This window comes from Mobula hypostoma, chromosome 1, assembly GCF_963921235.1.
Source record: "Mobula hypostoma chromosome 1, sMobHyp1.1, whole genome shotgun sequence".
Lineage (NCBI taxonomy): Eukaryota > Metazoa > Chordata > Chondrichthyes > Myliobatiformes > Myliobatidae > Mobula > Mobula hypostoma.
In genome coordinates, this window is record NC_086097.1 from 33858457 (window position 1) to 33870780 (window position 12324).

Below are 12324 nucleotides of genomic sequence, written 5' to 3' on the forward strand. Positions count from 1 at the left end.
TCCATAGATACTGCCAAATTCCTCCTGCATTTTGTGCTTGTTGCTCTGGATCACCAAATCTGCAGAATCTCTGTGTTTAAATACAGAACTTGCTTCTCTCTATGTATTTATGTATAGTTGTGTATATACATTTCTGATTCTATTTAGATGGCAGATTTATTTGGTGACATTCCTTCATATGGTGTAACAATTTCTTAGGCTTGCAGTTTACAATAACAGCTTAGAGACTCAACATGCAAATGGTTAGGGTGTTTTCTTCGGAATAAGGACGTGGTAACTATATCAAATTCAAACAATTTGTGTACATGTTTTTTCCACTACCCAGAATTGGAATGGATGCAATCATACTTGATGCCGAGGGGCTGCCTGAGAAGAAAAAAAAAATCCTCTTCTCTTTTGAAAACATTTGCTGTGTCTCAAGGTATTTATGAAGATACGTCATTCATTACATAGTAAAGACAGAATATCTGACTTATCATAAGTAATGACAAAAATATCTGCGAATATGAACAAAATACTCCATATCTTTTAGGACGCTCACTGTATTGAAATATTTTGACCATGTTAATATTGAAATAACACTTGATGATAATGGAATACTCCTCTGAAGCAGAGACCTGTGCATCTACTGTGCTAAAGCAGTTTCTGGTGAGCTGCAGGACCAACCATATCTGTTTGTGCAGTTACAGAAAGATTAGGTTACTTGTAAATATCAAAGGAAGCAGCATGAGTAGATAGTAGATAGCAACTCACTTGAATTTTCCTCCTTTATTGAGTATTCAAGGATGTTAGGGGTTCCTTCTGCTCCAGGAAAATTCACCGAAAGAACCATGTTTGTTAGGGTGCAATCTTTTCTCACCATAAATGCCTGTAAGCAGGAATACATTGTGCTGAATAGTGTTAATTGAGCTGCAGGTGATAAAATATCTCAAAAACAAAACATTCATAGTTCCCAAGGAAACATGAATACATAACATAAGCCTTTTGTCTACTTGCCCAATTCATCTTCGATCCAGTATTTAGTCTATCAGTATGCTTCATAAAATCCCTAACCTTAAGGCATTATTCTGACTCAGTACACCCAAAGTCAGAGAGCACTACGTTGTCAGAGTTTCCAGATTTTGATTGAGGAGACCAAAACCATATTTAGTCAGTAAGGTGGATGTAAAAGAGTTAATGTATTGGAGACAAGCATGAGAGTTATTATGATCTCCAGTCGCCTCTACTGGTCTATGTGATTATTATTACAGCACATTTATTTGGGGGCGGTTGGGTGGGGGGAGATTACTCGCTGTAAGTTGGCTGCTGCAAGGGCTACAGTATTTCAAAGTAATTAACTGGTTATAAAGATTTGTGACGATCTGCTATGAAGGTAGTTTTATGAATTCAGGTTTCTCTTTCAGCTGTCGATGGAGAGGAGGGCTGTGAAACATTGTGAAAGTTGGACCGTTACAGATGATATCTAGTTGAATGTAATAGCTTGCAGACCACAGACTTTCTATGTGAGCTCTGAGTGCAACAAAGAAAGACAGTATCAAACCCTAAGAAACAAAGAGCATTCTGTGGAAGTTGTTTGAAATTCTCAAATCCTTGGAATTTGAAAGACCTGATAATAAATGCCTTGATATGAAAACAGAAAACATAGGGCTGGTGCTTGAGTCCAGCCACCCTGACCTGGAGATAAGAGGGCAGCTGTTGTGAAGTCAGGTGTAGGTCCTAAAACTATGTATGAACAGCATTTAGAAAGAGTGCAATAGAAAGGAAGAGAAAAATACACCTGTTCATAGACACACACACACACACGTTCATCCACACATTGGAGAGTGAACACACCCAAAGCCAATACTCACAATATGCATACATACACCCAGTGGGCACTTTATTATGTATACCTGTACAACAGCTTGTTAATGCAAATATCTAATCAGCCAATCACGTAGCAACAACTCAATGCATCAAAGCATGCGGACATAATCAAGAAGTTCAGTTGTCATTCAGACCAAGCATCAGAATAGGGAAGAAATGTGATCTAAGTGACTTTAACCGTGGAATGATTATTGGTGCCAGATGGGGCGCCTTGAGTATCTCAGAAACTGATGACTTCCTGGAATTTTCATGCATAATAATCTCTAGAGTTTCCAGAGAATGGTTTGAAAAACAAACAAAAAAAAAAAAATCCAGTGAGCGGCAGTTTTGTGGGCGAAAATGCCTAGTTAATGAGAGATCAGCGCAGAATGGTTAGATTGGTTCGAACTGACAGGAAGGTGACAGTAACTTAAATAAACATGCATTACCACAATGGCGTGCAGAAGAGCATCTCTGAATGCACAAAACATCGAACCTTGAAGTGGATGGACTATAGCAGCTGGAGACCACACTGGGATCCACTCCTGTACCTAATAAAGTGGCCACTGAGTCTACATCCAAACAAACTCTTCCACATACAAACACAGTACATATACACAACTAGCACACATACAGATACAATATACGCATAAAATATGTACATACACAAAATGCACTTCGAGTATGCATACATAACACACAAATATGAAAATACACAAGACTGCATATGCTGGAGTCCAGAGTGAAAACAAGTTGCTGGTGGAACTCAGCAGGTCAGGCAGCATCTGGGATGCAATGACTCAATCTGAAACATTGACAATCCCTTTGCCTGACCCACTGAAGTTTGTTTTTTGCTCCAATGCATATATACATATTCCTCAGGTCACTCAAGTCTGGAAACTACCCTGTTAAAATTTGATGAAACTAGAGCAATATAGGATCATAAATTCATCACTTCATGTTAACGACACAAAAGGAGGTCAAATAGTGACCAAACAGACATACCAACAAGAGTCTCATACTGAACACAATTATACATCTGAGTCCTCTGTTGGGAGGGCAGCTCCCTAATTTCTTGGACCTTAGTAGGTTCTTTCCATCGGGAGGTTGACTTACAGATGATCAGCAAGGCCCTGGGTGGTGTGGGGTTTCTCTGAATTCATGGAGCTTTCTTTAATGCTCAAGTGCCTTTGACAAGCAGTGATATCCTGCCCCATATTCAGTAGCTATTAAAGCTGTTGCTGTGTTTGAATGTTTTCAAGGACATTCAAATAAAAGTCAAAGTAATTATAATTATTTAAAAATAATGAAGAATATAGTTTCACACAATTTACTTAATTACGGTACAGAAGGAGGCCATTCAGCCCGTCAGGTCAATGTCAGATTTCAATCCCATCGATCTCATTCCCTCTTTCTATTCCCTTATCCCTGTGAGCTATTCTCTCTCACATTCCCTTTGTCTCTTCTTTGAATATTCTGCCACTCACCTGAACTAGAGGTTAAATTATAATCACCAGTTAAATTACCAACATTTCTTTGATATTTGCAAGGAGACTCAGCAGCTGAGGGAAGCCCACAGGTTATGGGGAGAATGTGCAAACACTATGCAGTCAGCAGCTGAAATCAGGTACACTAGGGCGGTGAGGAAACAGTACTAGCCACCTACATAACAGTAAGGAAAGATAAATAAACTAACTGCATTGCCCTTGAATATGGCACCAACCAAAGCAGTGTTGGTGCACATATGCCAGAATTTAACTGGATTTCAGCCTGCATCTGGGAGTCCAGCCATGCCATCGAGTCAAGTGCATAAAAATGGCAACTTGATTAATTGTTCATGGAAGATTTGTGGTCAATATGTTTTCGGCTTGAACTAATTTGCTACTGACAGTTGTTGACCTGCAGGAGGAATGTTTAACGTATTTTAATTCCAACTTATATAAATTTAGTCAGTCAGGAAACTTCAGAAGCCTTTATTTTGTCACTTATAGAATATATGTACTTACTCTATATCTGAGCCAACATCTATGAAGATCCCTGCTTATAATGTAAAATATTATTGCATATTATATTAATATAATACATTATTGATGAGAGTTTTAAATATATCTCATCAATTAGTATATGATTATTATTCTATGCACTACACCATTTAAATATATTTATCTTTCCATCAAAAAATTTGCCCAAATGTATTTTCAATAGTGGGGAGATGCCTTTGAGCAGCACCTTTGACAAAATATCGAATGAACAATTTTCACTGACAGCTTAGTCCAGGGTATTGAGGAAAATACTCAAAAGGGCCTCGTATCCATCCACAGTTTATTGCCTCGTTTGATTATATCACTGGATTGGAGGCTTAATACAGGGTCCCTTTCCCAAGCAAAAAAGGGTAACGAGCACTCGATATATTGAGTGCTACGATTAGCAAACAGGAAACAGCTTACCCCGATGCATTTAAAATCATTGTTGGTGACTTCAGCCAGACATGTTTGAAGAAATCTCTGCCTTTATTATCATCAGCATATCGCCTGCAGCATCAGGGGTCCCAAAACACCCACACACTGTTATTCTATGATTAGCTATGCTTGCCGTTCCATGCCTCAACCGTAAGTTGGGAGATCTGATCACTTAGCCGTCCTTCTCCCACCTGCGTACAGGCTGAGGTTAAAGAGCAAGGCTCTGGAGAAAAGGACCATAGAGGTGGTCGTAGGAGGCTGAGGAGCAGCCGTGGGATTACTTTGAGTCGGCAGACTGGGCCGTGTTCAAGGGTTCATTAGAGGACCTGAATGAATACACCACAGTTGTCACAGACTTAATAGAACAGTTGTAGAGAGTGTGCCCCACAAAATCAATCAGTCTTCCCTAATCAAAAGCCCTGGATTAACTATGAGATCTGCAATCTGCCAAGGGTCAGATCAGAGGCATTCAGGTCTGGTGACCAAGTAAGACGTAAGAGGTCCTAGTATAACCTTCAGAAAGCCATCTCACGCGAGAAGTGGCAATTCTGGAGTAAACTTGAATTTCTGAGGATGCTGCTGTGGAAGCGCTTACAAAGCGAAACGAAATGACGCTGGTGATAACAAGGCTTCCAGGTGAGCTCAATGGCTCAATATGCTCACTCTGACCACCAAAACATGGAGGCAACTTCACGAACTCCCACAACCCGCGACAGTGGATACAGCTCAGTCCATCACAGGTAAAGCCCTACCCACCGCTGAGCATATCTACTCAAGACGCTGTCTCAGGAAAGCAGCATACATCATCAAAGATCCCCACCACCCAGGCCATGCTCCCTTGCTGTTGCCATCAGGAGGAAAGTACGAGGAGCCTCAGGACCTGGACCAGTTATTGCCCCTTGAACCAGAGGGGATAACTTCACTCAACCAACCACTGAACTGTTCCCACAACCTATGGACACACTTTCAAGGACTCTTCATCTCAAGTTCTTAATATATTTTGCTTATTTATTTTATTATTTTCTCTTTCTTTTTATATTTGCACAGTTTGTTGTTTTTTTTTACACATTGGTTGTCATCCATCCTGTTGGATGCAGCTTTTCATTGATTCTATTGTGTTTCTTGTATTTATTATGATTACCTTCAAGAAAATGAATCTCAAGGTTGTATAAGGTGACATATATAGTATGGTCTTTGATGATGAAATTACTTTGAACTATGTCCAATCATGCAAGCATTTAGCAATGGCACTGAGGAGTAGGGTAATTCAGCTGCAGTATCCCTTTAATTCAGTAAAATCTACATGCAGCTACTTTAATTAAAATGAACCATTGTGGGAGGGCAAGAAATGCATGATCCCTTTCAGCATATTCTGCCCTTTAATTTGTTGTTTATTGCTTAGCTGTGCCTTAACTCATACACACCAGAAAACAGTCAACCAAATAGGCTACATAATTGCTTAGGAGCATCCTACCATTCAATCTGACCGTGGCTGACCTTCCCCAGGCTTCAGCTCCCCTTCAGTGCCAATTCTTCATAGCCCTCAATTCTCTGATGTTTCGAAACTTTATCCACATCCTCTCTAAATATCACAAATGATATAGCATCCACAACCCTTTGGGGTAGAGAATTTTGATGATTCACTTCCCTCTTATGGAGAAGTTTCTTTGCACTGCAGTTTTAACTGACTGTCTGGAACTTATAACCATAATGCCAGAGGACCATAAGACCATAACATGTAGGAACAGAATTAGGCCATTTGGCCCATCAAGTCTGCTCTGCCATTTCATCATGGCTGATCCATTTTTCCCTCTCAGCTCCAATCTCCCGCCTTCTCCCCGTATCCCTTCTTGCTCTGACCAATCAAGAATCTATCAACCTCTGCCTTAAATATAAATAAATACTTGGCCTCCACAGCTGCCTGTAGCATAAATTCCACGGATTCACAACTCTTTGGCAAAAGAAATTCCTCTTCATCTCTATTTTAAAAGGATACCCCTCTGTTCTGAGGCTGTGACCTCCTACCATAGGAAACATCCTCTCCACATCCACGCTATCATGGACTTTCACCATTCAATAGGTTTTAATTAGGTCACCCTCATTCTTTTGAATTTCAACAAATGCAGGCCCAGAGCCATCAAATGGTCTTCATATGACAAGCAGTTTAACCCTGAAATTATTTTCATGAACCTCTTTTGAACGTTCTCCAGTTTCAGCATGTCCTTTCTAAGGGGCCCAAAACTGATCACAAAATGAGGGTTCACCGATGCTTTATAAAGCCTCAATGTTACATCCTTGCTTTTATATTCCAGTCCTCTTGAAATAATGCTAACATCACATTTGCCTTCCTCACCACAGACTCAACCTGCAAATTACCCTTTAGGGAATCCTGCACAAGCACTCCCAAGTCCCTTTGCGCCTCAATTTTTTTGTATTTTCTGTCCATTTAGAAAATAGTCAACCCTTTTATTTCTTCTACCAAAGTGCATGACCATACACTTCCCGACCATGTATTCCATCTGTCACTTCTTTGCCCATTGTCCTAATATGTCTAAGTCCTTCTGTAGCCTCTCTACTTCCTCAGAACTACCTATCCCTTTACCTGCCTTTGTATCACCTGCAAATCTTGCAACAAAGCCATCAATTGTATCATCCAAATTATTAATATATAATGTAAAAAGAACCAGTCCCAATACAGACCCTTGTGGAACACCACCAGTCACTAGCAGCCAAGCAGAAGAGGTCCCCCTTTATTCCCACTCTTTGCCTGCTGCCAATCGGCCACTGGTTTATCCATGCTAGAATCTTCCCTATAATATCATGAGCTTGTAAAGCAGCCTCAAGTTGGAGTTCAACCCGGATAAGTGTGAAGTGGTTCATTTCAGTAGGTCAAATTTGAAGACAGAATATAACATTAATGGTAAGACTCTTGGCAGTTTGGAGGATCAGACGGATCTTGGAGTCCGTGTCCATGGCATGCTCAAAGCTGTTGCGCAGGTCGACAGCGTTGTCAAGAAGGTGTATGGTGTGATGGCCTTCATCAACTGTGGGATTGAGTTCAAGGGCCATGGGGTAATGTTACAGCTATATAAGACCTTAGTTAGATGCCACTTGGAGTACTGTGTTCAGTTCTGGTCACCTCACTACAGGAAGGATGTGGATACTATAGAGAGAGTGCAGAGGAGATTTACCAGGATGTTGCCTGAATTGCAGAGCATGCCTTATGAAAATAGATTGAGTGAACTTAGTTTTTTCCTCCTTGAAGTGATGGAGGATGAGAGGTGACCTGATAGAGGTATATAAGATGATGAGAGGCATTGATCATGTGGATAGCCAGAGGCTTTTTCCTAGGGCTGAATCGGCTAACATGAGGGGGCATAGTTTTAAGGTGCTTGGAAGTAGCTACAAGGGCGATGTCAGAAGTAAGTTTTTCACACAGAGAGTGGTGGGTGTGTGGAATGCACTGTCAGCAGCGGTGGTGGAAGCAAATACAATAAGAGCCTCTTAGATAGGTACATGGAGCTTAGAGAAGTAGAGGGCTATATGGTAGGGAAGTTCTAGGCAGTTTTTAGAGTAGGTTACATGGTTGGCACAAGATTGTGGGCTGAAGGGACTGTAATGTGCTGTAGATTTCTATGTTCTATGTTCTAACTGTAGCCTTCTGAAAATCCAAATACACAACATCAACCAATTCTCCTTTGTCTATCCTGCTTGTTATTTCTTCAACAGATTCCAACAGGTTTGTCAGACCAGATTTTCCCTTGAGGAAACGATGCTGACTATGGCCTATTTGATCACATGCTTCCAAGTACCCTGAAACCACATCCTTAACAATCAACTCCAAAATCTTCCCAACCATTGAGGTCAGACTAACTGGCCTATAATTTCCCTCCTTCTGCCTCTCTCCCTTCTTGGAGTGGAGTGATATTTGTAATTTTCCAGTCTTCAAAAACTATTCTCAAATCTAGTGATTCTTGTAAGATCATTACTAATGCCTCCACAATCTGTTCAGATGTCTCCTTATTCAAGATTCTTCTACTGGTGAAAACATCTCAACATCTACCCTGTCATGCTCCCAGAATGTCTTATATGTTGCAATAAGATCACTCCTCAACTCAGCTTACTTATTTATCTATCAGTCTCAGTCATGGATTTGTCTGCAATTTCAAGAGCTTTTTCCAGGTGGGAACTCCAAATTTTCTCTATTCTTCACATAAAGAAATGTTTTTTGACACCACCACTGAACGGTTCTAACTCTAAGAATATGGCACTACATTCTAGACTCCCCTAACAGGAGAAATAGTCTTTTGACATTGGGCAAGCTTGTTGTCATAGGCCAAGGCAATGAGTACAAGAGTTGGCAGGTCATGTTCTGGTTGGACAAAAATCGATAAGACCACACTTAGAGTGTACTGTGTACAGTTCAGGTTGCTTCACCATTGGAAGGATGTGACAGCAATAGGGAAAGTGTCGAAGAGATCTGCTTTGATGTTGTCTGGAATGGAGACGTAGTTAAAAAGGGTGATTAGATAGGCTGGGTTTATTCTGGAATAGAGCAGGTTGAGAGGTGACCTTACAAGGTACAGAATATAGAGTAAAATTAGGAGAGGCCTAGATAGGATAGATAGGAGGATTTTGTTTTTCTCTCAAGGAAGAAGAGTCTAGAAGCATTAACTTTCCTTCTCATTCCTCAGATGCTTCCTAACCCACATTTTCTGTTATTGTCCTCAGTGAACACATTGGCATCAGTCCTCTCAAATAGCATCTAGTGCTGAGAGTGCAAATTTGCCCTGAGGCAGAAGGGTGAATGCATATATTCAAAGTTCAAAGTAAATTTATTATCAAAGTGCAATACATCACCATTTTCTTGTGGGCATTCACAGTAAGTACAAGGAAACACACTAGGACCAATGAAGGACCGTGCTCAACAAGATGGACAAAAGACCTATGTGCAGAAGACAACGAACTGTGCAAATACAAAAGGTCTGCAATAAATATGAGGAAAACAATTACAGCAGGAGTTCCCAATCTTTTTTATGCCATGAACTCCTACCATTAATCGAGAGGTCCACATATCCCAGGTGGGAAACCCCGGAATTACATGAAAATGAAGATGAATCCATTACTTCACCACATTATGTCAGGGAGCACCCCTGACAGATACCATACTGACACCCAATTCCCCGACTTTCACTTAAAGAATGAGAGCTCCTAGCCAGTTAGATGCTGTCCATGTACATTGATAAAAATTGGTAAGAGTCAATGGGGACATGTGAAATCTCTTTGGCCTCCTGAGGAAGTAGAGGCATTAGTGAGATTTCTTGGTTCTGGTATCTATATGATTAGACCAGGACAGACTATTTGTGATGTTCAATCCTAGGAAACTGAAACTCACAACTCTCTTAACCTCAACACCATTGATGTAGACAGGAGCAGGTACATTGCCCTCCTTCTTCAAGTCTGTGACCAGCTCTTGTGTTTTGCTGACATTGCCTCATTGCTATTTGAGATAAGGTCCACTACAATGGCATCATCTGCAAAATTGTACATGAAATTAGAGTGGAATCTGGCCAGGCAGTCATGACTGTAAAGGGAGTGTAGTAGGGACTGGGAACACAGCTTTGTCAATCATCAGCATTGAGAATAATCAGAATCAGGTTTAATATCACTGACCTCTGTCCTGAAATTTGTTAACTTAGCAGCAGCATTACATGACAATATAGAAAAATACAAGCAAATAAATAAAAGCAAGTATATATATGTATATTAAATAGTTAAATTGAAAATAGTGCAAAAACAGAAATAATATTAAAAAGTGAGATGGTGTTCATGGGTTCAATGTCCATTTAGGAATCGGATGGCAGAGGGGAAGAAGCTGTTCCTGAATCACTGAGTGTGTGCCTTCAGGCTTCTGTACCTCCTTCCCTGACAATAACAATGAGAATAGGGCATGTCCTGGATGATGGGGGTCCTTAATAATGGATACTGCCTTTCGAGGCACCGCTTCTTGAAAATGTCCTGGATCCTACGAAGCCTGCTGAACAACTGTTGAGCTCTATGAACAGTATGCAACACAAGCCTTTCACTGTACCTCGGTACATGTATCAGAAATAAAGAGATCACAATTCCCTTGGAGTAGGCACAAAGATGGGATAAGAAGTGCACCCCCTCCAAAATGATCTTGGTGAGGTAATGGATAAACCTGTATCTAACAGCAATAAGAATGCATGGAGGCATGTGGCCCTCAGAAAGACAGGAAGTTTATAGTCCAGGGTGTAACCCTTATCTTCCTTAATCTTAAAGATTGCAACCCCAATCTTTTGGTGTCTCAGTGTGCTTGGTAAGTTTTCTCTTCATACAGTACCTAGAGACTTGAAACCAAAGACTAGGCTCCAGAAAGAAAAGTAAAAGTAATCCTTTTTCAGTAATTGAAATGTGAATCAAGTATTAAAACTGGATAATTTTTGGAAATGCTGAATAATGAGGAAATGAGCATATGATAAAATTTGCGTGAGCAGTATGTGCTCAGGTCTAAATTTAACACTTCTCCGTCCAATGCATGAGCCTAAATCAGTGTTGAGAACTAATGTAACAGTGTAGAAACTCATGTGACAATGAATGTGCTATCAAAACAAGGTTTCAGCATTCATCACTTGGAACGTTTGTGTATGGTGCTATTCACCTCACTGTAGGAAGAATGTGGTAGCAATACACAAAGTGCAAAATAGGTTCAACAGATTGTTGCTTGGAATGGAGAACTGTAGTTATCAGGAGAATTTGGATAGGCTAGGTTTATTCTCTCTGGAATGTAGAAGGCTGTTGGCCAACAATGTAGAGATTTATAAAATTAATCCAGGCATAGTAAGGATAGGTCCTCAATCCTTTTTTCCCAGAGCACAGGCGTCTAGAACTAGAGGACACAGATTTATGGTGAGAAGGGTCAAATTGAAAGGAAGAGAATATGTGGCATCAGCAGCTAGAGGACGAGTTGGAGGAAGATTTGTGCAAGTTGGCAAGCTGTGTCTTACCAACTTGATTGAGTTTTTTGACGAGGTGACGAAGGTGACTGACGAAGGGTGACACGTGGATGTTGTTTCTCCACATGGATTTTAGTAAGACATTTCAACACGTCCCTCATGGGGAGGGGGCTCATCTGGAAGATTGTGATGCATGGGATCAATGGTGAACTAGCCATTTTGATTCAGAACTGGCCTGCCAGTAGAAAACAGAGGGTAGTGGTCGAAGGGACTTATTCTAGCTGGAGGTGTGAGGTTGGTGGTGTTCCACAGGGATCTATCTGTACTGTAACCTCTGCTGTTTGTGATGTATATAAATAGCCTGGATGAAAATGTAGATGGGAGGGTTAGTAAGAGTGCAGATGATACCGAGATTGGTGCTGTTGTGAATAGTGTAGAAGACTGGCAAAGAATAGAGGGCATATAGATTAGGGAATACAGAGAAATGGCAGATGGAGTATAACCCAGCAAAATGCAAAGTGTTACTCCTTTGAAGGTCAAATGTAATGTTATGGCAAGACTCTTAATGATCAGGGGGCTATTGGGGTCCTGGTTTAAAGCTCCCTGAAAGTGGCTACTCATAAGCTTCCCTTTATTAGTCGAGGCATTGACTTCAAAAGTCAGGAAGTTATGCTACACCTTTATAAAACTCCAGTTAGGCAGCATCCGGAGTCTTGCATATATTTCTGGTTGCCTCATTGTAGGAAGGATGTTGAGGCTTTGGAGAGGATGCAGAAGAGTTTTACCAGGATGCTGGATAACCTTGGGTTGTTTTCTGTGGAGTGGTGGAGGCCGAGGGGTGATTTGGTAGAGGTTTATAAGATTCTGAGAGAGGGAATAGACTGAGTAGACAGACAGTATATTGTTGAAATGTCTAATACCAGAGGGCATGCGCTTAAGGTGAGAGGGGGTAATTTCAAAGGAGATGTGAGGGGCAATTTTATTTTACACAGTGAGGGCTGGGTGCCTGGAACGTGCTGCCTGGGCTGGTGGTAGAGGCAGAT

The 12324-nt window shown here is 40.8% G+C and overlaps 1 protein-coding gene and 1 long non-coding RNA gene across 2 annotated transcripts in view; one reads left to right on the forward strand and one right to left on the reverse strand.

Moving 5' to 3' along the window:
* The window catches only part of LOC134345459 (uncharacterized), a 30266-nt gene extending 28589 nt beyond the window's left edge, over positions 1-1677 (forward strand). Inside the window, exons 2-3 of the long non-coding RNA XR_010017701.1 lie at positions 326-421; positions 1404-1677. This is a non-coding gene — a long non-coding RNA (uncharacterized LOC134345459). The remainder of the gene's footprint in view (positions 1-325; positions 422-1403) is intronic.
* The window catches only part of rin3 (Ras and Rab interactor 3), a 117104-nt gene that overhangs the window by 80424 nt on the left and 24356 nt on the right, over positions 1-12324 (reverse strand). The window contains exon 3 of the mRNA XM_063046144.1: positions 754-868. Within this exon, the coding sequence (XP_062902214.1) occupies positions 754-868 (115 nt within the window). The remainder of the gene's footprint in view (positions 1-753; positions 869-12324) is intronic.